The sequence below is a fragment of the Tinamus guttatus genome, unplaced genomic scaffold (genome assembly GCF_059628265.1).
Source record: "Tinamus guttatus ecotype Peru unplaced genomic scaffold, ASM5962826v1 Tinamus_guttatus_pri_ptg000210l, whole genome shotgun sequence".
NCBI lineage: Eukaryota > Metazoa > Chordata > Aves > Tinamiformes > Tinamidae > Tinamus > Tinamus guttatus.
This window is the reverse complement of record NW_028288744.1, coordinates 544,875-571,264: the sequence shown is the minus strand read 5'-3', so window position 1 is coordinate 571,264 and position 26,390 is coordinate 544,875. Positions and strand designations below refer to the sequence as shown.

Genomic DNA, 26,390 nt, shown 5'->3' with positions numbered 1-26,390 from the left:
AGCAACATGTCATATCTAACAGCCTCCTTGGGCAGACTGCATAGTCCAGCTGAAACTGTAGTACATCAGATTTAAATATTTAGCATTTGTTATTTCCATTGGAGACTTTTTCTTCATGGAATGACAAAGTAAAGAAAAAAAATCTTACATATCTAAATACAGTTTTGATTATATTCCTTTCTAGCCATTTCATTCTCTTCAAGCCAAAATAGGAAGTGCCATGTTCTTCAAATTTCTATTATTCTATTTGTTCAAGTATTGTCTCTGAAACTACAGCTTGTCAATTCTAGCAACATGTTTTTAAGAATATACAGGAAGGGAACTAATTTGACAGTTGCATGTAACAAAATAAGAATCTCTTTTATTGCTGCCTCCTAAATTTCATACCAGAAGACATTACGAAGGGTGTTTTTCTAGCTACAAGGTAAGAGACTTTGTTTGAATAGGATTTTTGTTTCATTCTGTGATACTTTTTTCCCCCCAAGGATTTAAACCTAGCAATGTGTATGATTAGAATCAAGTCAGAGCTTATTAATGGAGCAAGTGTAACCAACCATTCAGAAACCTAATTATTAATGGAAAAGATTCTACCAAGAGCTGAATCAGGATAACTAAAATCATGGTGTGATCTTTTTATAACTCCACTCCTAACAGTTGTAGAGTCCCAGGGAAACAAGGCCAAATGAGCTTAATTACTCTTGAAGGCTCGAATTTGAGTATATAGTTTAATAATAGTAATAATAAAACAAACAAAAAAAACAAAGAAAACTCACAATCTATGTCAGAAATCCCAGACACTTGTTTTAAAAATGAAAAGAAGGTGTCTCATCTTTCTTCAATAGACAGCCTTCCAAATATGACAGACTACCCAAAGGGGATTGCACAGTGCTATCTGTGCTGGAAAATAAAACCACTTCTTTAAATTCTTCACAGCCTCAGTTTTCCAAGAACCCACCCAAGCTGCAGTTGCTGCTATATTTATTCAATCTATCATTATATCCTGTCAGTCTATACCCAAACAAGAAGGATTATGAGAAAGAAGACTCAAGACAGCAATGCCCTGAATATGCAATTTCCATGTGTATTTGCAAAACCCTTCCTTACAGTGACAGTTTACCAAAACAGTTCCTGCACAGGAGGAAGGGAGCCATCAGAGAGCATCACAGCTTTGTTTTTGCTACTTTTCTTGTCCAGTTTTTAAAGCTTTAGGCTCCAAAATTGCTGAAAGCTTCTTCACTACTTCAGACCTCTGAAAGAACTTGTAAGCTCCCTATGCTTCCCCTTACTTCTCTTACTTCATATACATTGTTCTTGTTATTGAGCTTACTAGTTTCTGCTTTAATTAAGGCTGTTCACACAAACTACTCAGACAGTGAAACATGCCATCACCTTACTGAGTTTTACCACAGGTGCACAAAGCTCTTAACAGAAGTATTAACATACACTTCAAGGTTTTAACATGCATGTTTAAAATCAAAAAGAGAGGTTATCATTTTCACACTTAGTGTTGATCATTTCTACCACAATTTATGAAGCATAGTAAAAATGTGAGCATGATGTATCAATCTCTAAGTTATCCCAGGGCACAGGCCATAACATAATTCCACAGTATAATTTACACAGAGCTGTTTGGCTTTATTAGTTTATACTTAATCTTTCCTTTTTTTCCTTCCAGCTCTGTAATTAATGCAAGTCATTACACGAATTCAGAAATACACATTTAGAAATCCAGATATAGGATCCTACAAACAACAAAATGCTATTTGTTAGAATCTGTTTTATACCCATGGATTTTTGCCACTTACCTGAGTGTCTTTCCACCTGGTAATGAAGCTGTTCTCTATATCCATTTGTTTGACCTGGTCTTCATTAATCTGTTCAAAATTGATCGTTTTTGTAAGTTATAGGAAAACCAATATAAAAACTATAAACATAAAATAAGGTAACACACATGCTACTATAATACACTAACATAAATACTAATATAAAAAAATAGAGGAATTCCTACAACATTTGGTAGGAGCAGTCATGCAAAATACTCCGTCAGTCAGGAAGATCATTTCATTGACAGAATGTTACACCCTTTACCAAATGTATACTAAGAGAGGGGAATCCACCATAACTCCCAAACAAGATATTATAGTAGAACAGTAAACTCCAAATTGAAAGTTCTACAATAAATTCACACTAACAGTAGTTTCTCAGATTAGTTGGATTCAACGTACTTTCTAAGACCTGGAAATCAAATGTTTTTTCCTCTATTTGTTTCCAGAGATCAGACACTAAGATAGTAGTCACCGACTTTAAGTTTCCTTTAATGCTAGTATGCTAGTACCAGCAAGAAGACATATGGGCACCATTTTGGAAAATGGTGATTTTCAACAATCCTACAAATATAGCTTTGCCTACTCAGGCTAAACTGTCTGGGAATTAACATTTAAAGACGACAAAGAACAAAGTCCATTAAATAAGCAAATTCAACAGCTTGGCAAATCAGTTTAACCAATGCCAAATAAAACCTGTTTAGAAGGTTTCATCAATTTTAATTTTAAGAAGATTTCAATATTTTATCACCTCTATCAGCAGAGCAATTAGGAAGGACACTATTTTATATGAAGATACCTACATCAAAAAGTTGTACATAATTTTTAATTAGATCTTCAATTACATTGACTTCTTCACTAGTCTGGCCTTTAGTCTGAAATAAGCATGAGGAAAACACCATGGCTAGTTTGTGAGGGTTCATCTGATTGATTTCAGAACATTTCTGCACCCTGTTGAAGGAAAAATAAATCTATTTAGAAATCTCCACTGTTCCTTCAGTTGTTCAGAGCTCCTCTACAGAATATGGAGTACACGTCAAAAAGAATAACTGCATTAAATGAAATGACCAACCAATACTACTTTTGTTATGTGTACCTGATCTCCCATATCATTATGCAGATATTTATATCACTTGAGGTGCAGATAGAAAGTATTATTTGTTATATTATAAACTCTACAAGCTGGTGATCTAAGATCAAACAAAAAATGGAAAGAAACAGAACCTTTTTTTTTGTTTCCATTTTTATCAAAAAGTTTTCATATCAGTTCTATTGTTTACATAATATGTCTTCTTCAGGAAGCAAACACTTGAAAATATCACCGAATTTTGGCCGTTACATGAATATAAACTATTTTCAGAATAGCTATAAGAGTATGCATCTCAACTGGATATGCTTAGAAACATCTTTAAATACAATACTAACTGCAATCATCCCAAGAATAGCACTAATCATTTTAATATTTGCATAAATAGTTTTTAAAAGACACCTGCTCTTTAGCAGCTTTTCTTAAGCATAGTAACCCATAAAATTCTACTCATTCTCTACTCCCCACTTCACAAGGAACAAACTAACTTGACTTTTTTCATACACACTAACACCAAATACCTATGGCTACCTATGGCAGTACTAATACCAATGGCTACTACTATTTAGACATGATCCTGCAGAATCCTCAAAGTTGCACTTTTTTCCTGATGCTTTTTGGATTTAGTAATACGATTTTTTGTTTGTCCCAGTCTGTATTTTTGATGTTCTCCATTGCTACCTCAGCTGTAAAATGAAGCTGTGATGAAATATAGGAAGGATAGTTAATTCTCAAAGTCATTTTGTGCAACACAATTCAAAGAGAAGGACATTTATTTTGAAAATTCTTTTAATCTCAGGAATCACTTACAAGAGTTCTCTAGAACACCAGCAGACTGGGGTAAATGGTCTCATATAAAGAAGCTCCATGAAAAATTACCCTACTTGAACATAAACACCGGCAGCCCTCTCCCACTGCTCCATCCAACTGATATTTATAGATGCCTACTAGTGAAAATTCAACTGAAACATTACAACGATATAAATTGAAAGGAGCATTGCCTAGGATCTATTATAATTGATCATGGCAACTCTTTAATGCTTGACACTTGCTAGCTGATAGAACAATCCACATTTTATTAGAGTAATACTAGGAGCAGACTACAAGCATTTTTCTACTACAGTGCCTTATTTGCATTGACCTGTAAAGGTGTTCAATTAAAGCTGCCAAAGTTGCTCTATTGACCGATGGAAGGGATCGAATAAAAGCTCCATACTTCCTCACACGTTCCTTTTCATTCTGTGTGTCTGCCAGAAAATAATAATCATTGAGCATTAATGATACTGTACAATGAAAACCAACAGCAATTCTCGTTAAGTACATCAGCAACATCTAGTCATTTAAAATTACAATTTAACCAATCAACCCATTCTTTATGAAGACAATACAGACAATCTACAAAGTCTATTATTGTGCACTAGTTCAGGGAAAGAACACCAGCAATAAAGAGCCACATTCTACATGCAAGCACCATTTGCTCTAGTCTAAGACTAAATCAGGAAAACAATTTTTAATCTGTAGTGCATGTGTGTGTGCATGCGTGAAAATACTTCTAAGAATTTCCAGAGTTGAACAATGACAAGATGTCTTCATCTCTTTATTTTGATTAGAGCAGCAAGGCTCAAAGTAGTTTCAAGTTCTAAGAGTATAAGACTAATATGAGCCAAGGAAGAGAGAAGCAGTGGCGAGGAAGTTATACAAAGTAATGTAGCTGAACAGTGGCAGACAATAACAGCAATTCCGGTCTTGAGAAGGATCGTGTCCGAGAGCTCTTTAAATTAAGCCTGCCTCTCTATGTTGCATAGAGACCCTTGTGTAAAGAATAGAGAGCATTATCCTGCACAGCGCAGAAGTACAATTCCTAACATTGAACAGCAAACAAACAAAAATCTTCTTCATTTGCCTCAAATTTCTTAAAATGAAAACTACAGAAAAGATCCTCAGCTCTTTCAGGTGATTGCTAGAACTCTCAGTTACTGAATGCCCTGTGCTGGGTATTGGAAATTGGATAATTGGAAAAAAAAAATCCATCACCACCAGCTTTAAAGTCTTCAACTCAGTAAATTTGATTCTCTAGGGCATCTATCTTCCTAAGTGTTTTGGTCTTCCTACGATTACTTCGGTGTCACTTATCCACAACAGGAAAAGGAATAAAGTTGAAGCAGAATTTTAATCCCCTACACAAATCAGGATGTTAAATCAGTAGGACACCATTATGTACTTTCACAAAAGAACTAATTTAAAACTAAACTGTTATATCTCTAGCTTTTGCTGATTCCTGATGAGATGAGAGCAATCTTGTGATGAGTAAATACATTCTTAATACACTTCTCTCCAGTTTGTTCAAATTGAGGTGAAAGATCAAAAATGTGCAATATTCATACTCAAATTCCCCAAGTTTATAGTGGCTCATATTAAAGCAATATGTATATGTCTAAACTTAAGCAAAATCAAAGTGAAATGTCATTTTAATCATCCTTTCTACAGGAAAAGTTAGCCATATGGTAAACAGGCATATAATATTTCAGAGCGCTAATGCAAAATCTAATGCTCCATGTTGGTTTTTCTTTTGCATTGTCTATTGCTATGCTACATATACAGCTCATCCCCTGTAAGGTTTTAGGCTTACCATTTCACACAGGGAAGTTAAAATAATAACTCGGCCTGATATTGCAGTAGAAACCAGTGGGAAAAATACCATTCTCATATGGGCTGGCAAGCCAAACATTGGACCATCTTCCACCATTCAACAGCACAGTTCATGAGCCATGAGGAGCTTTTGTTTCTTGCATTATATAAATAGGGCAATATAAAAACATAAAGATTCCTAATTTGCAGGAACCACAAAAATGATCATGATTTATGTAGTGAGTAACTAATTAATTTGTTAGCCCTTGATTTGAAAGGCATACATCCTCATGTTCCAAACAGATCTTAGTGTGTTATAAGTTAAGTACCCTAAGTTATACTTTGGGTTGACAGTAATGTCAATTTTTTTCAAATTAAATTCACTTTTCTAAGGAAACAAAAAATAAGTAGCAATTGTTAATAAGTCTATATTATTAAAATACAAACATGCATCTGCAGGAAAAGTTTTATAAATGTATTTACAGAACATAAATGTGAAAGCTGTAATCTATCTATCTATCAGGCAGATGACAACTTGGTAAAAATTCTTCTGTTTCTTGAATTCTATCATCAATACTTCCATGAAAAACTGATCATCCCTACTTACTTTGTCTGATACAACTAAAACACAATGAAATATTGGTTTACTGATATATTGTCAAGCAAACATCATTATTTTTTCATATTATTCTGGTTCACTTAAAGGCAGATTTCTGACAAATGAATCTACTGCAGTCAATCTCTTTAAGTAATTTTTCCCCCTAGTGTATGTGTAATTATTTTCCTGATTATAAAAACATCTAGTATATGTCTACATAAGGCAAACAATAAACAAAATCCTTAAATTTGACACTGAAAATGTGCATAAGACCTTCATTGTATCCGGAGTTATTGAACATATTACCTAATGCAGAGATCCAGAAGGGGTAAAGTTCTTTAGTGAGAAGTGCATCATCTATTTGAGAAAGAAAACTCTTCAGTACATCAGTCACATCTTCAAGCTGATGTTTTCCAGCTCTTAGTTTAACACTTCTTGCATCTTTTTTGAAGTTTTCGAGCAGTTCAGCCACATTGGAGGAATTGCCATTCTTGAGATAGATCTCTTTGCTACCTAAACCTAAATTACAGGAGCATATGAGAAAAAGCAACAGCAGCAAGCAGCAACAACAACAAACCAAAGAGAGTAAAATGTTGTTTTAAAAATTTGAAACCTTATCACACAGAAAGTATGTCTTTCTAGCAAACAGACTGTGATTGCTACCACTGTATCTCTAAGCATGAGATATCACATCCTCACTTTGTGAGAGGAAAACTCTGACAAGTCTGCTTACACCCACCACAACTCTTTGTAAATACACTGATCCTAATGTTAAGCAATCCTGATTGTAATTTTAGCAGTACTTTACAGACAAGTTCAAATCCCAGATCTCTTCATGGCTTTCTAAAATCATGGTTTTCAAAAGCACAGTAGTTTTGATCACTGGCACTGGCTCTATGCATGCAGAATGATTGCTTTCAAACCAGTACTCCTACACTTTTCTTCATCTACCGATTAACTTGACTTGGGACTCAGTAAAGCTTTATTGTATTCATAATCTGACATATTTCATTCTTAAAAGACTCGATATCAGTAGAAATAATTCCTTTTTTGTCCTGCTTTCTATCAGGTTCAGGAAGCTACCAGAAAGACTTCAACAATGAGTCATTATTCTTATATGCAACAACTAAAACCTCCAAAGCCCGAAAACAGCTTAAAAATCAGTCTACAACACAGTTAAATGCGACCTTCAATCACTGAATGTGAAAGTAGACAGAAACAAATTTTTGTTTGCTCATTTTAGTGCTTGTGGAAGCTTAGCATAGATGTGCAGCTTCATTTTTTGTTTGTTTTTGTTTTTTGGGCAGGAGGCGGGAAATGGGCTTCCCCATTTGCTGGAGAAAAGAGAATCATACTTCCTACAAACACTTGCCTTCCCTACGTACTAGTAAAATGAAGAATTCTGCCCAAGTCTAGGCATCTTACATTATTCTGCCAGCCCCCTTGTGCTCTAACGCCAACAAGTGCTCCCGTTTCATGCTGTTTGTGGTATTAACTTTGATGAACCCAACGGGGTCTCGCAGCTGTAGGTCACAACTAATGACAGAGCCTTTATGATGACAGCAAAAACAGGCTGTATACAAATAGTAATTCCTCACACAAATAATAATTTCTTCCTAACATCTTCAGCTAACTTTTCATCCAACAAAGAAGACAAAAAGATTTTAAAAGATTATATAACTTTATTTTAACTTAAAACGTATCTAGTGACAATTCTAAGTGCGGAACATTATTATGAGGCTTTAACATTTCAGTGCATGAAATATAGTAATTCCTATTGCTAATGACAAAACAAACAAAAAATGCAAATTATTTTTTCTTTAGTAGTCAGATGTTATTTGCTTAAATATCCACTCTCCACCACTGAAATATAAATTAGGCTTTCTCATATTGGCAGAGGTCACAGAGAGCACTATCATGACAATAGACTTGCACAGGGTTGATAAATATCTAGTGTTTCACAAGAGGACTGATTAATTCTCAGCAATACAAAGGACAAAGATCTCATCTATATATGTTCTAATGCTATGGAAAATTATGCTGGGGATAATTACTTAAGCAAACACTAAGCAATTATACTTCCTTAGGCCATTATGCTGAAACAGAAGCACGCTTATGGCTCAGCACAGGCAACACAGCTTATACCAGTTTCCCCAGAAGATATGCTGACCAGTCCAGGCCATAATCTCTGCTGGTTCTCACAGAAAATTTTGGCCAGAGGTATTCTGCCCTGAGGCACTGAACTTAAAAGGCTGAGCCACATAAATAAAATTTAAAATTATGAAGGAAGGCCTAGTGAGTTGCCTCTCCTCAGGCTGCTAATTCTCAGATGCACTGCTTTGTACTTTGCTATCCCATCAAGGGCTAATGAGGGACATGGGTTTAGTTTATGTATGCATACATCTATTCAATTTGTATAATACCTAAATTGAATAAAAATCTGCTATACTTACCATACTGTGTAACAAATGCTATACAGCTGTTCACTATAATAGGAACATCATTTTTGCTGAGCTGCTGATCTTGTAAGGCATTGCCATCTGTACCTGCTGCTTTTTCGATTGCAGTATACCAAACCATGAAATCCAGCTTCGTATGACCATGGATATACAATGTTCTGCAAGGTTTAGAAAGATTTTGAAAACAGAAATCTGTTATTATTCTACTATAAAGCATAGCAGTTATCAGGAAGAAAATAATAAAAATCAAAAACAAAGTTTTGAGGAAATATTTGGAATAAGGCATAAAGGAACCTTCTTTCCAAGAAAGTAGTAGTGATTTGATCTAATTTTTATAATACCTTTATTCTTCAGTAAAGAATTACTGTGCATTCATCCATTCAAGTAACTGTTAAGCAGGATGCACAGATTTACAGACAACTTTCAATATAAGAGAAAGCTTTCTTGTTCTCACTTTTTTTGTTTGTTTGTTTTCACATAGTTACACTATTCTTCAGTACTATTATTCCCAAATCAGCGATGGTGAGGATTGTGATTTAGAATTGACATTTAAGTGCTTCTGATCACTTTCATTTTTAAAGCACACATTTATACATATTACTATTTTCTTTTTCTACAGAACAGAAGGATTTGCATTAGAGTACTACACAAAAAGATAAATGAAAGTATCAACAGATTTTTTGTTATTCAAAAAAATGTGATATAGACAGGATGCAGGGTATGTTAGTTGAAAATATAAATACGTCTAAACAAAAAGGCAACTCTTCTGTTTATCGGTGAATAGATAATAGAGGAAGGGAGAAAAAATAATGATATTAAACTTCAAAGCTAATTAAATTAAATGCATTGTATTTATATATTTTCATAGAGATACAAGTCTGAATCATGTGCCATATATACAAATTACTCAAAACTGTGTGGAGCAGAATAACCTGTAGGACCCTGTATGGATTTTCTCATCTTCCCCTCAATGGGGTTACTATATCATGTAAAAGAAATGGACCAGAATTACTAAGATATTGTGTTTTTTGTTGTTTTTTTAAAAATATGACAAACTGTCAAGTTAAACTCTGTTTCTAGAGAAGCGGGTTTCTTTCAACTCACAAAGAAAAGAGGCATCTCTTCAAGTAGGAATTGTACAGCACTAACACATGAGCAGATGATGTGAAAACACAGACATGAGAAATCTTGCTTATGTTGTGGAACTTCTGTTGTTAAAGAAGGTGACTAATTAATTTTTAAAATATATTAATTTTTCCCAGTCAAAAATCTCCAGAACAGCCACCTGGAGAATTTCAACATCAGAGAGGCAATTTCAATAATTACCACAAAACCACAAAAGAGGAAGTGAAACCAATTCAAGACCCAGTCTGAATTCAGTCAATTTAATGCAGAACTGGCTTGGAAAGCTCATCTCAAACCACACCTGGCCTTTCCCTTGACAAAGTGCACCTAGAATACATTTAAACCACATAAGAATATACAGCAGTGTATAAATAAGAAGTTTAACTATCTCTTCTACATCAATTTTTTAACACTTCCAGCTTAACTAAACAACAATGTTTTCCTACTTTGAAATTGTTTGTTAACATCCCTCTCTGAGCACCTGCAAAATGGTTTAAAATAAAGGGGAAATGGTCATCAGCAGGCGTGTGGAAAATTCCTCAAACCTCATCAAGTTTTCTACAGAATTTAGCCCATCTTCACAGGCATATTCTACAAACTCCAGTGTTTTTTACCTATTTCCGTAAACTTCATATAACAAAGTCTGTATTAGTAAAGTAGTGATATTAAATGATTCCGGGTAAGAGCTGTGAGGAGGGAAGAAGGGAGAGAAACAGAGAGCAGCGCAGCTCAGTGTCCTCAGGGGAGTTTAACTAAAAGTCTACAATGTCTGAAAACTGAGGAAATAAAAAGGTATCTGACGCTATCAAATCATTTAAAAATAAACAACTGCAACTAAAGCACAGAAATGCCACTGATAAGAGATATATAAGGAAGGTCAGCAATATTTCTTCAAGCATGTTAACAGCACATCATACTAGAATCATAGGTCCTTTTACTCAGTTTTGGCTGAGTCTTATTTTCAGATTACCTATGGATTCCAGGATTTTGTGCTTATAATTGCATTTTACAGCATATCTTATTGCTTTCATCAAAGAGGTAATGAGAAAGTGATGTAGTTAAGGAACCATCAGCATAAAAAAATTGTGGCACTATTTTGGGAAGGTTTACCTCTTATAAGAAAGATCTAACTACAAGAGAAGTGTAACAAGAGGGAGGTGGATGGGAAATAAAAACAACAACAATAAAAAACAATCACCAAATCACTGCCTGGATTACACCAATTGGCCTGATTTGCTTAATTTATAGAAAAAAATAATTCATTTTCGAGCTTCTATTAATTCTGGACAAAGTCTATTCATTTAGTTTTATATTAATTCTTAACATTGATTTTGGTGACTATATTATTTATCCCAGGTTTAACTAACTAAAGAATTAATGTGAAAGTTGTCAATCAATCAGGGATAGAGACTTACCACTTTTCAGAGTCCCAATTTTATTACTTTGTATTAATGAATTTACCTACAGCAATGGTGAGGGGGCAGGGGGAGGAAGAGGAAATTGCCTTTTTTTTTTTTTTCCAATATACCAAAATCGAGTCTGAAGTTAATTTTATACTTATTTATTTTTCACCACTGCAAGATGCAACATCATGCAATTCTGCAGAACAGCTGAAGACTTCCGGAAAAATATCCTAAGTAAGAATCACTATGTAAGAATCACTTATGGAAGACTTCAGTGGAGAAAAATTCAACATATTCATGGTCATAACACATCATCCAGTGCTCCCCTTCATATTATTTTCAAATAGTTCAGATTTTCTATTAAACTATTAAAGAAGTTCAAGGAAAACCTGTCTTCACTTGAAGAAATATTAGAATGAAGAAATAATAAAATCTGACTTGGAGCTAAAAGTTTTGCTCAGCACTGATATCTATGAAATTAGATGTATGGTTTGCATCAATCTGTTGGACTGCACCTTGAATAGGATACCTCTTGTTCCCTAGTTGCTCCATGCATCTTATTTAATGCTGAACTATTTAGTATGATTCTTGAAGGCGGGGGGGGGGGGGGTCGGGGAAGGGAAAAGGTGTTTCCTTCTAATCTACATCACCTTGTTAAATTCTGGTATACTACTGAAGTAACAAAAATGTATAGATGTATCTGAGAAAGGCTTAAAATTGACACAAGCGCAAGGAGTTTTTTTTTCCAACACTGCATAGATGCCAAAGGAATCTACCTTCCCCCACCCCGAGAGATGCAATCAATTTTTTTTTTTTTTTAAAGTTAGTATCAGCTGTTCAGAAGGCTGAGTAAACACAGGATCATTTCTGATACAGATATTTGCCCAGTATTCTATCCTTGAGAAAAAGAAATCCTTTTATAAATTATTCCAGTTTTCAATAATTTTACTACCCCCTAATTCTAAATAAAGCAGAGATACCCCTCATTTTGTAAGTTTCACCCTCCTGTATCGTTACAGCCATGATAGTAGGACACTGAAGCGGACTTCTCAGGCATATATTTTTCCAGCTAGTATGCTACTAACTTCAAACAGACATTGCAATAAGACTAACCAAGTGAATAATACACACTCTCTCATGTCCTACTCTACACAGGTTTGCATAGAGAATTCTCGGACATAAGAGTGGAAGAAAATGAGAAGTGATAAATGCTCCACAGAAGTACTTTATTTCTTTACAAGCTAAAGGAAGTTGGGTCCTTTTGAAGAAACAATTAATGGCAGACTAATCTGACTGGGAATAATTTTCTCAGTGAGAAAACTGCATTTAATTAAGCAGTACTTGTTAGCATTTCCTGACACAGACATAAAATGTAATTAATACACAAAGTCTTTCCTCCTTTAAAATGTCTGCAAATTTACTGACTCTCTAACAACCTCAAGTGAATAAACCCTACGACTGATCAGCAAGAATTCTAAGATATCAATATACAGGCAGATCACACAGCTTTATTCAAACGAGATCCTTACCTTCCCTTCTCAACAAGCAGCAGGACATCTATTTTTTCTCCATTTTGCATCACACTACTGATTGCTAAAAACAAAGCACACACATATTTATATTATATACATATTATATACATATACACACATACAAATATAAACATTTTTCTGTGATCTATGACAGAAGCAGCATGAAATTCCTAATAATATTTAAAATATAGAATGCTGCTTGATAATATAAAACAAAACACTGGAATAAAAAAATACTTTCTAATGTGAAAACGTGCTACAGTGTGTTGTATTACATTAAAATTAAACTTGTAAATTCAAATTTTATGGGACATAATGACTCAGAACATGCAAGTTCCTGCAATGTGAAATGCAGCAGCACCTACAAAGATGATAATCAATAGAGTGCTAAATTATTTTATCTACATTACTTTTACAAAATCTCAATTTATTTTTACTTTGATATACAGAATATTGTCTTGCTCAATATAACAAAAACTAAGGCAGATATGCTTAAAAAGAGCTCAAAGTATAATTACAGACATTGATATAAAAATGGTTATGAAAGGCTGCTCTAAATATTCTTAACTTTTCTACATCATGAAACCCAGCAAAGATTACTTTTAGTATCAGGAAAGGCACAAAAAAACAAGGAAAACTATTAGTCCCTTCAAAGAGAATTATAATTTTTCCAATACTTTTGAGTATTTAAAAACTAGGCCTGTCAATCATCTCAAGAATAGATTCTGCAGCGAGCACTTCTGCACTATCAAGACGACGAAAGAATAGTCCCAAAAGGTCACATATTATTATACAATTCTGTACTCTTGTAAGATAGATATTGCTGCAACTGGAGCAAAAATTGTCCTCATTCATTATGAAGCAGTGAAAATATCTCTACCGTGTACCATCATGTGGGGAGAGAGGAGGAAAACAAGCAAACAAAAAAACAAACAAACAACAAAAAAACAAGACAGAACTTCATCATATTTAGAAGAGTTGGGATAGCATCAAGCTCATGCAAAGGGATCTTTACTGAGCTTCCTAATATTTATGATTTTAAAATGCCACAGGAATTATGAAAACAATAGATTAGAGTATTTCCACAATTCTATATGTTAACTAAAATTCTTACTTAGTTCTTGAAGCCTCCTTAAATAAATTGAGTCTTCTTGAGCATTCTCCATTTCACAACAGAAATGCAGGCTTGACTTGTCTAGAGCAAACCAGCCCTTTCGCCACTGCTCCAGGGTATGGCAGTCCTTGAAGAACAGCTGCCCAACCAGATCACAGTCCCTCTCCAATAAGCATCCAGCCACAGGCGGGACAAAATGCTACCAAACAGAATGAAATGAGTTACAACAACACTGCCCCTTCTTTCCACTAAAAAAAAAAAACAAAAAACAAAAAAAACACCCAAGATATTGGAAATTTATATGATACAAAGAAGAATCCTGCATTAAAAGATGACTTTTGGATTTATCATTCATAAAAGGACATAAACACTAAGTTTAAATTATAGAATCAAGTATAGCACATTTTTCTTCACTCATACTGTATAATCCATATGTTTTCCTAAGTTGCAATCAGTTTTATTAGCAATATGACTATTAGCATCTGGTACTGTATTAGGTACATTATTGCTTTAGGAATTTTGAAATTTGTACCTTTTTTCTTGTGGCAACAACTGTAAACAACTTAGCTGAATTAAACTAGTGACAGTAGGTCATTACCCACTGAAATTAGCAACTGTTCTTACACTAGTGCACCTTTAAGATATTCTAAAGGCCAGTATTAAAATTTCAATTCCTTTTCCATTTTGTTGTATTTCCTCATTTCAAACACTAAAGCACAGAATTAATTTCTTCCTGTTATAAAAAACAAACAAAAAAACAAACAAACACCCCAAACTCTTACACAGGAGATAGATCCGTGTTCATCAAGAATGACTTCCCAGAAGATTTTAAGCCAAGAATGCCACTTTACTCTTTGTGCAAAGGCTCCTGGCCAAATTTAAAAGGATAATTATAAGTATTACCTTAGCTATTGCCCAAGTCCATTTTCTTTGTGAATATGCAGTTTCAGCTCCAAACAGAAAAACACGTTCTGACATTAAGTAGATTTCAAAGGTAAAGATGTCCCTAAAGCAAGCACAGGAAAAAGACAGCTGTATTTAGTCTTCATAATGGTAGATAAGCAAGAGCTTAATTTCTCTCTCCATGCTTTCATTATTCCATTCCTTTGGAATGGAATCCATCTGCATTTCTCCTCTGATGTTACAACCTGGCTAATAACATTGGGTATTTTATATAACACAACATGATCAAAGTACATCACATCAGTTAACATGTTTAAAAGCTACTGCATTCAATTCTGCAATTAATAAAAATATTTAAATATAGTCTTTAAAATTCAGAGGCAATTATTTGCTTTTGCAAATTCATGTGATTTCAGCAAGAATATTGTTGTGACACATTTCAAACAGTTTGTTTAGATTCAGCGCAAGCAGACCAATTAATTGACCGGGAAGTTGCAAATAAGTTACCATAGAATCACTGAAACGTTGGTTGAAAGGGACTTCTGGAAGTCATTTGGGCTGCTCTCATGCTCAAAGCAGGACAATCACTACATCTGAATGAGGTCACCAATGGTTTGGTCTAGCCAAGTCTTGAATCTTCAAGAATGGAGATTTGCTTTATGCTTGGCAAGCCATTTCAGTTCTCCACTACAGTTTTTAATAGAAGAGCTTCTCCTAGCTTCCACACTGAACCTCCCCAGCAGCAATTTGCGGCCACCACTCTCCTTGGATTGCCTGCCACTATCAAAAACAGTTTGGCTCTGCCACATTTCTACCTATCCTTTTAAGTGGTTGTAGCAGGTCAAGGAGTTCTTAAAAGATGTTTCTTTTCATTAATATATTGTTGTTTTAAAAAATGGACCTATTTACTTCCAATTAAAACTCTCAAGAAAAAATATACTAAAATAGCATAGTATATTAAAAAAAGAATATGGAAGACAGTCAACTTGCAACTAGAATCAAACTGTGATCTCTCCCTAAAATATAAATCAACTGACTGTTCTTTTTACTTTCAGTGCTAGAGATTAAGATGTGTCTAGTGGGTCTGAGAACTCAGCCTGGATCACTTTTTTCTTTTAAACGACCTCTTTGAAAATCACATATAAATACTGAAATTCAGGATAAATACTGAAATAGGATAAGCATTTTAAGGAAAGATTGATTTAATACACAAAATATATATTTTATCAAAGCTGAACAGCAGTCTTGCAGCAAGACTAAAGTCAGCCATCATTGTTACCCTTAACTTTGCTGCTCTTTATTTTTTTAATCTTTTTGTGTGTTTGAAAAATAACAAACAGCCTTGCTGCAGTTTTAGTTTAATGCATATCTTGCACAAAATTAAAAATAATTTCTATTGAGTTTTTGCAGTCAAAGCAAAACATCTTTGTTCACCTCTGTCACCCAATTACAGACATTTATAAGGCAGGATTTTCTTCTTCTCCATGACCCATTTTTTCAGTTAAACTTTCAGAACTCTTAAGAACTGCTCATCACTCCCACAGAAACTTCATATGTACCCATTCTCTCTGGTGCAGCATTTGAACATCTCAGAATGACTAATGTTTCAAGAATGTACAGAAGTTGGGGAGTACTCTTGGAAATAGTGGGTTTTTTTTCCTTGTGACTCTGAGACAGTCATACATGTGTATACACACTATTTCCTCTGTATTAATGTTTATACAAAGCCTTTAACTTTCTTTTAAACTTTAAAAAGAGCGCAAAAGGTTAACTAATATTTGTTGTGCCATTTATATCTTATTTCAATATATGTCATCTTTCTATTTTAAACTCAAGACAACAGTTAATTCCTTTAAACTCTCAACATTGTAGACAGATGATAGCATGCATGAAAGACGTAAAAGAAAAACAAGATCACAGAAAAAGTCACATCAAGACCATCTACTGAGGAGTCCCACCACCCCACTCTATGTAGAAAGAACCTGGTATCTAAAGTTGGAGAACTTCAGGAATGAAAGCAGCCAGAAAAAGTCATCATCTTCAGACTAACTGACTTTTCAACAGTTACACTTGCAGAACAAAGAAAGGGTTTCAGAGACCAACAGACCTGTAACCAAAACCCAAAGGATTGTAAAAAGCTCTAAACTGCTTTATTATTATGTGGAAGGAGGGAAAAAAAAAAAAAAAGTTTTAGCTTGAGGCAGAGGTCAGTCCCAGAAAGAAAAATTACTATTAATTTTTCAATTTGTCATTGTGTAACCTTTTAAGTGTTGAGAATATGCATTATAGTTTTAATAAGAAAGAGATGTATCTAATTTATGCTGCCCTTTTTTGTGATATAATTATCATTATATCACAAAAAAAAAAAAAATCCCCAAATACAACCTAGCACTTCCTTCTTCAAGTCGACATAAAACAATTCAGCTTTTTTCAAAAATTTTTTTCCGCACCCCTCTCCCTCCCCGTAAAACACATGGTCAAAATTGAGGAACAAGTGAACCACCATGAAAACCAAGAAGCATTACTGTATCTGTATTTATTAAATTAACAACTCTGGAACCTACCCTCTATTTAAAAAGAAGTCCGTCTTGTGCACTACAAGACAGATGACTTCACTGATGTCAATCATTCCATTCGGAGTGGTAGCTTTATCATTTTCATAGTAGCTTAGAAAGCCACTTTCCAAAGTGCACCATCTTCTGTTGCAATCTGTGATTAAAGAAATAATGGGGAAAAAAAAACAAGTCGATTTTATATATATATGTATAGATAGATATAGATATAAATATAGTCTCTTGCTATAAAAATTCCCTCATAGTATGCACAGAAATAAGTTTATGATGAAATCTCAGTACCACTGACAGGCCAAGAAGTTGACCTATTTTCCACTGTTAGGTGATGTTAGGGTGCTCTAGCACTTTCAGAAGTTGTATTATTTAACATCATCAAGAAAATACATTAAAAAAATACCTTCCTGAAATAGTACAGCCTGCTAACCTGGAGAACATACAGAAACTATACTGATAGAACAATCCTTTCAAGGTGCATCAGTGGTTGAGCTCAGTTCTCTCCTCCTGTAGGCTCAGATGTCAAACAGTGAAATTATACAGATTTTATTCCCAGATTACTGGTCTAGAAAAAAATATATACTGTAGACAAGCAGTACCTATAGCCATTTGGCTATAGGCATGTACACATTAGAATGAGCTACAGATTTCTACTGTGGCAACTCACTCATATACCTGGGGAGCATAAATTCATTTAGCGACACTATAGTTTACAGAGTGCCAACATTCATAGAGTGCTTTCAATTTGTAACATTTACAGATACTAAGTATGGATAGTATTACCAGGTTAAGAGATGCTATCCTGAAATAAGTTTGAATGAGAGCTATCAGACTATTTAGAAATTAACACAGATTTCTGTTAAAAAAAAAAATCATACAAGTCGAAGGAAAAAAGAACTCTGTAGATCAACTCAAAATATTACTCAGCATATTTAGTTTTTTACTCCCTCTTAAGAACCTAGATATGAATACAACATGTAAAATAAAATATTAATGCCTACTTGCTACTCAATACATCCATTTTAGTTTACAGATGTTTTACAGAATACATTCTGGTGGGCATCTATGCTCGGCACAGCACAGAAACAAGTCCTAAAAGAAAAATACATTGTGGGGTTTTTTCCTCCTACAGGCTTAAAATCTTTACACTTTTGCACGTATTCTGGCAAAATATTCATAAGAATTTGATAAAATGAAGAACTGTAACAATAATAGCAACAAATAACCTGCCCCCTCCATCATTTTACTTGATACATTAACTGCCTTTTTTTTTTTTTTTTTTTAAACAGGGTACAAAAAATGCCGTGTGGTTTGCTCACGTTACAAATATTTTAGGCTGCCATTTGTTTATTCTTATTATTTTTAGGTTAGTTTCAATCCAGTTTTATATATACTATATATAGATATTAAATACTAAAGCAAACATGAGATAAGGGTTTTGATAACATAAAGGGTTACAGCAGTTGAGCACAAAACATGAAATGTCAGATTTTTGTTTTTTTTTTTGTCTTCCCTCACCCTGTCGCCAAAGGGTGCCCCTTCTACAATGCAGTTACTGCTTTACTATTACATGAATTGTTACCATACTCAAGGTTAACTTAGGGATGCCAAGACTTTTAATGGGATGCCATTAAAACTTTTACATTAAAAAGCGAGACAAAATCCAGAGTACACCACCATAGCGTTAACCTTTATTTTTTTGATGAATTGCATCAGAATAGCCCCCGTGTTTGAACTCTCTTCCCACTGCCCATCAACAGCGGCTAACTAGCACTCCCCCCAAGCTAGGCATTCCCACTGAAACCACTGCCTCTGTTTTAATGAGGAGTGCACTCAAAATTGCCTTCCTCCCTCCTGCATCATCTGAAACCCACACGGTGAAAAACAATCCATTTTTTTTCGCATACTCTGCCTAATTATTTATAAAACCTGGGTTCAGTTCACAGCACAGAAAGATTCCTTGCATTTCATTTACAATTAGTGCTGTGCCCACAGAGCCATTTCGGGGACAACAAGCACAGCGCTGAAGTCTCCAGCCCTTGGCACTGACAAGGCAAGCATTGACAACTGCCTCCGAAGGAGATGCACACACTGTGAGAGCACTCAGCCTAATGGTTAGAGAGCCGAGCTGGCTTCTGGCTCCCGGCCATTTCCTCAAACTGCATTAAAAACAAAGCAAAGCAAAACAAAACAACTCTGGGACAGGGCCCAAAACTTTGGCAAGAGCTCTGACCCCCCTCCAAGGCCTGGGCATCCTCTCTGCTCATTGGGACCTGGCTTAATGAGTCACAACTGCTTCAGCAAAAGAGCTCATTGCTCCTCTCCAGAGCTGAAGAGGCAGCTCTCTTCCTCTGGCTATGCAACCAGTTGCACTGAACCTTCTCGGACAGAGCAGGGAATTGAAACTGTCTCTCGCACACACGGCTGCTCTACTCTAACCATCATGGCAGCAAGAACAGGAAGAAAATAAAACATGATCTCACCAACACCTGAAGGTCCAGGGGGTGCATAACCCATATTAATTCACCTTAATGAGATTTTATGAAAGTATATAGTTACTCATGCAGGAAAAAAGAGCATAAGAACAAAAAAAAAAGATTACAAATACTATGTTTTAAATAGTGAAAGGCCTTTTCCCATACTACCTTTCTAGACATTGCTGAGATCCATTAGATTTGTCAGGCAATAGGAATTTCCCATTGAAAACTATAACTTTTTCCCCCTCATTTTTAGCAGTTAGTAACATCTATGTAAATATCATTAAGGTGATAAATATTTTAAATGCTTTTATTTATCAATATTTAATATATTTTTTCAGTAGTTTAATTTTCTTTTGAATTTTCTTGATTAAAGAGATTAAGGCAATCATCATTTTCTTTATCTGAAGGAGATCTACAGGATTAAGAAAGTACATGTCATTTATCTTTAAAAAGTATATATATTTTAAAATACATACAAATAAATAAAGTAAAAGCAAAATACCTTCTTTTAATCTCTTCTCTGTAAGAAGCTTAGCAGTATTAGAAGAAACTTTGTATAAAAATTCACAAAGAAAGGTGGAATGCAAAGAATCTTGAGAGAAGTCACATTCAAAACAAGCATCAGTGTTTGGAAAATCTATTAAGAAAAAAAAAAAGCAGGAGTAAGCAACACAGAACTTCCTCTACTACCAGCTATAATCAGTTCTCCTCATGTCTGTCTTCAAAGCTACAGCTGCTCTGTAATATTTCTTCTACTTTTTTTCTTTTTTTTTTTTTTTTTTTTTTTTTTTAGAGAGTAAAAAAAAAAAAAAAAGCCAACCAGATGGTTTATCTGGATGCTTACCACAAACTCTGGCAGCAGCCAGATGATGACTGGGACAACCACAGTCAGCCTGCACTGACTTCCCTTTCCCCATGGGCAGAAGCAAACTCCAGCCAGGCACACTGCAGTGCTGCCTGCCTGCAGAGCCATGAAACCTCTCTGCAGCCTCATGACCACTGCACAGCATAAGCAGCAAAAAAAGTGAACAGCTGCTCGTTTACGCAGTGATTCAGCTCAAGACACTACAAGGCAATGTCTGCTCCTGTGTTTCTTTTGCTCTAAGAATCCCTAAAGCGCTCTGCCATCCCCTAATGGCCCTCTGCCATTAATAACTCTTGTAGTGTCACTTTGCAGAGTTACAGAGGTCCAGAGTATGTCCATACTGCCTGCAGTATGGCACAGACTTATTCCAGTATAACCTGCATGTAAACTTTCATTCAGAGACCACTTCAAATACTCAATAGGCTTTTAACACATCTGCAATTTCCTAAAAATAGCTTCCTGGCTTCATAAACCTCATAACAGTCACCCATCGAGACCAGACCTCCGGGGAAGACCTGCAGGTTATCATGTGCTTGAAGCTATAACAGAAGTTGTGATTGGAAAAAGGGTAATTTGATGGGATATACACTATTACAGGTTAAAAACGAGCTAAAATTTCAGAGAAGAGTTGGTGATAGTAGGTCTGAGTGCAGTAGATGCATATATCAAATTAATATTAACAAACACCAACCCACTGGGGAGGAGTTCTTTGGATAGATGTTAATTATATCTAGTGTTTTTTGTTTTGTTTTGTTTTTCCTGAGGGTAAGAACCTGGTAATAAGGGCAAAACAAATGTTTTTCTTCTGTGCTGCAAAACAAGGGTATGAGACCTCTGGTTATCACCAGGTATTTGACTGCTTTTTTAAGTGCTAAATTTGATGGATCTCTGATAAATATAAGTCAATCATAAATTTGCTATCTGCCAAAATCCAGTTCATGTTGCCTTCCCTCCCATATTATCATTGTTCAACTCAATTCCATTTTTCTCTTCTGAGTTCCTTCCTCCCTTTTACTCAATATGATGTCAGAAGATCGATACAAAGAGACTGCTTCCTACCTGAGAACTTATTATGGTAGAGGAACTCCATTTGTAGTCTTTGTCCAGCTTTCTTGGCTAGCAAGTAGGGAGTACTGTAAACAGGATCTCCAGTGGCACACATGACATCAGCCCCGCTGAACAGCAGCATCAGAGTTTCCAGCACATCTTGTTTAACTACTGCAGCACATAGGGCCTGGTCACACAGAGGGAAAAGAAGTTGTCTGTTTAAATTAGAAAGTTACTGGCAACAAATACTTGCAATTTAGATGCAAATGCTTTCACCTCTGATACAGTTCCCCTGCATTCACAAAGTCTACAAATATTGGGAAGTAACAGGAATCAGGAAGGTAGGTACAAATCTATCACAAAAAAAAGGCCAACCAACTGAAAAAAAAAATCAAAAACAAATCCTGCAAAATGTCACTGCTACCAGTTTCACTAGGGCATAACTGGTAGCTCTATGCCAAAAATTCCTCCCCATCTTCCATCACATATGAAACTACTAAAACAACATATTGTTATCATACCTTTTAATTCAACTAAAAAAGACAAGATCTGAACCTTAAGCCGTGTTATTAGGAACCATAGCAAAACTCAAATTCGTGGTATCAGTCAGCAAGATGATCACTGTTTAGTGTGCCTTCATATTTGGTTATCTTCTCTGAGACTTGAAGCTATTAGTACCTCCTGAAAAAATCTACCTCCTTTCATGTTTTTATATAGAAAGGCAGACAAACATCACAAAGATGTTGGTTCACAACCTTAAAACCACAAGTAGCTATATAACTTCAGCTATCTGCTCCACGACAGTTCCTGTGATGCACTGCATTATCTCAATTACTGACTAAAGAGCAGGCTTTTCTGATATAATTAAGGCAGAAATTGTTCAACACAAAAGTATTTCTCTAAAATTCAGCTGCTCTAATAAGCATGTAAGGATGAAGAAGGCAAATGACAACAAAGCAGATAGTTCAGTAAAGGTTCAATAATTACTTGGCAATGACCACCTTATTACACTGTAATTTCATGTTTCTGCAGAGAATTTGATCATTATATATGATAATGCTCAGCAGTTAAACGTGTAACTGACAATTACTTGATAAAAAAATTAAAAATATAGAAAAATCAAGATGCCAAAACACAGCAAAGTATTCAATTTTATCTGGTCAGCAGGTTAAACAGGTTAAATTAGAAACAATAACAAGAAAGCTGTTGAACAGCTATCACCAATAAATATATATATATAAATCCATGTTTTATATTGCAAAAATGTAAAGAGCTTCCCATGAAACCTAAGATTGTCTCCTCATTCCAGTGAAATCCAGCAAACAAATTCAAGCGATATGAAGAGGTAGTCCCCTGCTTTGGCTAGAAGTGTTTTAAAGGTAGCAATGTTTTCATGTGCCCTTGTTTTCACTTTCTACCTGTATGTAACTATGACACTTCAATTTTTGATACAAATATCACTGAATGAATGAAATCTCTAGTACAGAGGAGAACAATCAACTTTTAGGACTAACATCTCCTTACAGTCTCTGGATATACTTTCAGTCAATTTGATCCCTATGTCATTGAGTGCACTGAATATATGCACCTTAAATCGTCATTGTTCATGAACTCTTAACAATCATGTCTCTGAATTCAGTAGATAACACAGTCAGTGAACTGGACATCAAAACTATTATAAAACTTAAGATCCCCACATGAAAACTCAAGATTCAAAACTCAAAGACAGGATGTCTTGTCTACAAGCTTTTCAAGGTATCTAAACATTATTTGCAAACCATCACAAGATTACTCTACAGTTAAATCATTCTTCTCCCAATGTTTACCTAATACCGAATTAAAACTTGGAGCCTTTTATACTTATTATATCTGAGGGCTTTAACACGAGGTCTAGTGCCTGAGACTGGACCTAAGTTGAATAGCTGTCACTTAGAAATCACAGCTTCATGAAATGATGTGTGCAAAGGCTTCAAAACAAGACTTATCCAGCTCTGTGGGAAATATAGCTTAAGATTCTGAATTTATCTTTCATGAGCTTCACAAGTTGACCAAAATACACAAAGATCAATACAAAAAGCATGGTAAGGACTTATCCATTCTAGTACAATTACCTTATTTAACTGTTCTTTGGATTTGTAGGGAAAAGGCGGTTTCCTGAATTTTCCCTCCTTGTATTTTTTTGTAATGAATGCTATCCTTTTTTCTGCAGAGGCATCCATGTGCAGTTCTTCATCTGGAGAAAGACTTCCTGCCCAAAAGCTGTTTGCCCTCTTATTTCCAATGATGATAAAGAGCTGAGGAAAGTATAAGAAAAAGCATTAAAAAAGCAAATAAACAAGCAGCATGAAAGATATCAAGCTAGTGTCTAAAAAAAAATTCTTAGAAAGAAAGAATATGACCATATATATATATACACATATGTATATATACATGAAGAGAAGAATGCAAGAGAGAGACTGAAAGACTGCAGCAGAGGCAATCCTGAGGTCATGGCTTATGGTGCCATTTAAATGAATAACAAATGTGTTTGCAGTTCTATAGTCATGACGTCCAGCAATAGCAACTAAGCTTTACAAGGTTAACCAAGGCTAACACTGAAACGACTCAACTCTGTCTATCAGCATCACTTCTAAATACACCAGGGCAAGTAACCTTCTGCTGAGGAGTCATTCCCCTTCCCCAATCCTGCCTACCATGATTGCTCTCCAGAGCAGCCATTTTCCTTTTTCCTTCCCAAACTACATGCTTCAAATGGTAAGAGAAAATGCTACAGATTCATTCAAAATATTCAATTGTTTTGAGAAGTCTCAGAGATACAGCACTCCCAGAAAGTTTATTAGATTTTATTAGAATTTAATTAGAAGTCAAGTTTATTAGAATTTAGCATCTATATTTTTGGTTTTCTTGAAAATAAAATGAATAAATAATTTCTATACATGTTCAAACTTTCAAGTCATAACAAAGAGCTAAAATATTACAAAATACCTCAATAAGTTCATTACTCCAAATGCTGGCATCCATCTTTAGGCTCCGGACCTTTGAATCCCTTGGTCCTAGAGACCTATGTTGTCCTGGAAACCAAAAAAATATATATACTTTTAAGTAAAGCACTTAAACTGAGTTTCTCTACTAGTCAGATAACAAAACTACAACTTTAATGAAGACATAGTTTTCGGTTTTTTAAGGTATTTTGTTTGATGTTAGAATAGACAATAAAAGTACTACTCCACACACACGCACACGCACGCAGGATGTAGGTTGTAGAATGTGGGGAGCAGAAATAAAGTCCTCTTCAGGTTATACCAATACCATGGAAATCTTCATGTTTGATAGTAAAGAACAGTAAAGATAGTAAAGAAGGCAACAAAGGAGGTTGCCTGATGTAAAGCATTCTTTTAAGGGTTTGTTTTGAAAATAAAGGACCTAAAGAACCATTTTGCTCCGTTTACTGCTTAAGACATTAACGCATGAAACAAACAAATAAACCAAAACACTATAAAAAAAGATATCCCTGTTAGCAGTTGAAAAAAGGCCTGATGTCGTCAAATTAACACCTCAAATATTTATGTTACTTCGTCCACTGAAAATTGTTATTCTTCTTTGGAAACCAGCCTTGGCAAAAAACAGCTATTTCCGAAGAAGTGCTATAGTGCCTTCATTTCCACTGATGTGAAGGATTATTCATCAGAAAGACACCAATCACCTTGCAGGCTTGTCATTTATGTATGAAAGTGCTTTAAAATAAGGATGAAGTTAGTGGTATTAAAAAGTTATGCTCATTTTTTGTTTGTCAAAACTTTTACAAGGATGGCACTGTAAAAATAATAAAAAAAAAACAACTCAAGGACATGCACAGCTATGCAAATATGACATTTTGTAGAATCCACATGGCCCATCATTAATTACTGTACCTGCACACTTCTTACAAATGACAACACAGAGATTGATGGATGCCCAGTCAGGATTGGGAGCTTTGCAGTCAGCACAGCTCCTGTTTGACTCATTGAACCAAATCTTCTCAGCTACTTCATAATCAGACAGAGTTTCTGCTATCGATTGCTGCAGTGCTTCAATCCAGTCTTGTTTCTCTCTTTCCGACTCTGCTGTAAAGCTGAAACAATTGACTTCTTTGCATTATTGATCTTTATTTTAAAACCCAATTAAATAGAGTCTGTAGTTGCTCTTATTTATTCGCGTCTGTATGTGGAATCAAGTCAAAAAAAATCTTCCTCTACACAGATTTGAATACTGAGGGGATTTTTTTTTTTTTGTATTGTTATTCAGGGAAAAACAACTCATTCTGCATATTCAGTTTTCAACAAAACCACTACTAGCATGAGCTACATAGAGTTGGCAACTTTCATGTTATGGTCCTGAGTTACTTTCAGCATTCTTATGTCAACACATAACAAACCTTAACCTTCTACTTTAACAGCAACATAGATTAACTTAAGGAAGCATGGGGACTTAATAAGCAGTAAAAACAGGCTTCTTACATTTAACAATCAAAACATGCTTTTTATTTAAATTGATCTTTTTGTAAAAACCATGGTGATGGTTTAAAGAAAGTCAAAGAACTTGCTATCTACCAGCCAACCACAGACTCAAATCACTGATCAAGCCTGATTTACTTGCTGAGAATTGTTTGCTTTTCAGTCCCCTATCCTGAGGTTAACATTTAGCAATCCAAGGAGAAAAAAGGGATTTCTTTCCTTCCTATATTACTGAGATTTAATTTGGGAAACACGGCTGCACTTTG

The 26,390-nt window shown here is 35.0% G+C and overlaps 1 protein-coding gene across 1 annotated transcript in view; it reads right to left on the bottom strand.

Annotated features, from left to right (window-relative positions):
- Positions 1–26,390, bottom strand: part of ARAP2 (ArfGAP with RhoGAP domain, ankyrin repeat and PH domain 2) — a 101,169-nt gene that overhangs the window by 27,989 nt on the left and 46,790 nt on the right. Inside the window, exons 10-23 of the mRNA XM_088524345.1 lie at positions 25,543–25,742; positions 24,617–24,702; positions 23,743–23,925; positions 21,644–21,818; positions 20,222–20,356; positions 17,237–17,381; positions 14,673–14,775; positions 13,770–13,968; positions 12,653–12,716; positions 8,590–8,753; positions 6,443–6,655; positions 4,052–4,157; positions 2,627–2,774; positions 1,806–1,874 (exon numbers count right to left, since the gene is read on the bottom strand). Coding sequence (XP_088380471.1) covers positions 1,806–1,874; positions 2,627–2,774; positions 4,052–4,157; positions 6,443–6,655; positions 8,590–8,753; positions 12,653–12,716; positions 13,770–13,968; positions 14,673–14,775; positions 17,237–17,381; positions 20,222–20,356; positions 21,644–21,818; positions 23,743–23,925; positions 24,617–24,702; positions 25,543–25,742 — 1,990 coding nt within the window. The remainder of the gene's footprint in view (positions 1–1,805; positions 1,875–2,626; positions 2,775–4,051; positions 4,158–6,442; positions 6,656–8,589; positions 8,754–12,652; positions 12,717–13,769; positions 13,969–14,672; positions 14,776–17,236; positions 17,382–20,221; positions 20,357–21,643; positions 21,819–23,742; positions 23,926–24,616; positions 24,703–25,542; positions 25,743–26,390) is intronic.